Source organism: Penaeus japonicus, unplaced genomic scaffold (genome assembly GCF_977035675.1).
Source record: "Penaeus japonicus unplaced genomic scaffold, GWHDUDI00000001_assembly GWHDUDI00000027, whole genome shotgun sequence".
Taxonomy (NCBI): domain Eukaryota; kingdom Metazoa; phylum Arthropoda; class Malacostraca; order Decapoda; family Penaeidae; genus Penaeus; species Penaeus japonicus.
The window spans coordinates 25,201,522-25,204,021 of NW_028234429.1; the positions used below are offsets into that span (position 1 = coordinate 25,201,522).

At 44.8% G+C, this 2,500-nt stretch overlaps 1 protein-coding gene across 1 annotated transcript in view; it reads right to left on the bottom strand.

Moving 5' to 3' along the window:
* LOC122254591 (GTPase-activating Rap/Ran-GAP domain-like protein 3) overlaps nt 1-2,500 on the bottom strand; it is a gene marked incomplete in the record, with an annotated part of 625,566 nt that overhangs the window by 286,840 nt on the left and 336,226 nt on the right. Inside the window, 1 exon segment of the mRNA XM_086552829.1 lies at nt 499-583. Coding sequence (XP_086408955.1) covers nt 499-583 — 85 coding nt within the window.

Here is a 2,500-nt window from a genome sequence, read left to right on the forward strand (position 1 = left end):
ATGGATATCATAAAATATTCACGGGTCTAAACTAAGTCGATGTTTACACTTCCAAGAACTCATTTGCTTTCTTCCATTTTGTAAATCTTTATTTTTTATTTTCTTTGTATTTAAATCATAAAAAAATAAATATAAAAATGGAGCTTTATGCTGACCCTTTTTCAGAGCATAATAACTGTTTACTCTTTGATTAGAATACTCTAATAAGAATGTAGAAGTGACTGAGAGATTAGAATTAGGATTAGGGTGCAAGATAAGAAGGACTAAAAGATCTACGGGGGGGGGGGGATAAATTAAGAACAAATAAAACTTATTTTTTTCTAATAATTCATTTTCGCTGACAATAACAGCAACGAAAAAACAAAACAAAACATACACGATACAGAATCATAGCAAAAAAAAAAAAAAAAAAAAAAAAAAATCCATAAGACAATAGAACCAAGAATTCACCACAAGACTTAAGGCAAATACTCCAGACACGAATGAATTTCTACTCACGTTTCCCAAGGAAGTACTTGAAGTACCACCTCGTCTGGTACTCGGGATTCTCCAGGATCGGGGTGCTTGGAGAACCGTACATTTGCTGGCGGGAGAGAAAGAGACGATACATGTAAATGAGCTCATAAAGGATCTTGCGGGAGAGAGAGAGAGAGAGAGAGGGTGAGGGAGGAAGGAGGGAGATAGGGGAGGAGGAAGAAAGGAGGAAGAAAGGAGGGAGGGAGGTGGAGGAAGGGAAGAAGAGAGAGAGAGATAGATAGAGAGAGAGAGAGAGAGATAGATAGATAGAGAGAGAGAGAGAGAGAATGCATATTAAACGCGTAATACATTATAAAGAACAACACTTACATTACTCCCATTGCAATTATCATAAAAAAAGTTTTTTTTTATTCTTCATTTCATGCATACATACACATAAACTCATGCATACATACGCATTTACATATATACATACTTACATACATACATACAGTTCATGCATACATACACGCACACATACATACAGTCGCATCCTTCCAGTCCAACCATCCTCGACTTCCTCCTTACCACCCCCCCATCCCTCTCTCTCTCCCTTTCCCTACCTCCCTCCCTCTCTTCCCCCTCTCCCTCCCCTCCACCTACCTACCTACCCCCTCCTCCTCCCAGCCACGACACCCTTGAAGCTCGTCCTTAAACTCCTTCACTCTTTACTCTTCACACTCTCGTCTCACACTTCCTTCCGCTTTTGCTGTAAAGAGTCATTGAGGTTACCCTCTGTCGATCTCTCCCCTCTCTTCCCTTGCCTGTTATCCTCCCCTCGCTCTTTGGATTGTCTCTCGTCTCCCTTTTCGCCACTTTGTCTGTCTCTCTCTCTCTCTCTCTCTCTCTCTCTCTCTCTCTCTCTCTCTCTCTCTCTCTCTTTCTCTCTCTCTTCTCTTCCGCTGTGTTGTTTTCTCGTTTTATTCCCCCTCTCTCTCTTTTCGGTAATCGCCTCTTCCCTCCCTCTCTTCTATATCTTCCTCCTTTTGTTTCTCCCTCCTCCCTTTCCTCTCTCCCCTTCTTCCTTCTTTTCTCTTCCCTCTCTCCCTCTTTCTTTTTTTTCTCTTCACCTTCCCTTCCTCCGCAACCTCTTCCCTTCCTCTCCGTCTCCGCTCCTCCCCATACACCTCTTTCTTTCCTTCCCCTTTTACTCTTCCCCGATTCTCTGCCACCCTTTCCCCTTCCCCCCATTGATCTTGTCACTCCCCTACCCCACCCCCACCCTACCCCCACCCTCACCAGCTGCTCTCCCCTTCCTCTCTCCTCCGCTCTTCCTCCCCCTCCCTCTTAACCCCCCTCCCCCTATCCCTGCTCTAAGTGAAAATGTTTCGAATATCGAAGCAAAATCGACGAGGTTTAAATCTTTTCCAAAGTTTCGATAAATTTCTTCGGGGAGACTTTATATTACAAAAAAAAGAAAAAAAAAAAAAGAATAAAATCATTCCCGTGGAAAGAAAGAATAAAATGATATAGCCACACACAAAGGATATGGTTCGAATTATATACGATCAGACATTATGACGAATGGCTTTCGCTCATCAGCCACCCCCCCCCTCCCTCCCTAACTTCCCCCTCCTTCTAGCACCTAACCCCCTTTTTTCCCTCTTCGCACTTCATCCCCCCTCCCCCATTCTTGTTCCTCTCTTAGCCCCCCTATTCTCTCGCCGCTACGGTCACTAGCCCCTTACTCACGCATAGTTACCTCCTCTCTCCTATCCCCCTCCCCTATTCCCCCTCTACCCTTGCTAACACATCCAAATCTCTTTCTCTCACGTAACCCCTACGCCCTTTCCTCCATTAACCCCCCTCCTCACCCCCACCACCTCTTTCTACCCCCTTCTCAATATGCACACCTCTTACTTCTCAATTCCCTCTATCCTCCTTTTCCCCTTCCATCTATCCTCCCTCCTTCCTTCCCTCTCTCCTCCCTTCTTCCTTCCCTCTATCCCCAGAACCCCCTTTTAGCACCTACCTCCCCCCTCAT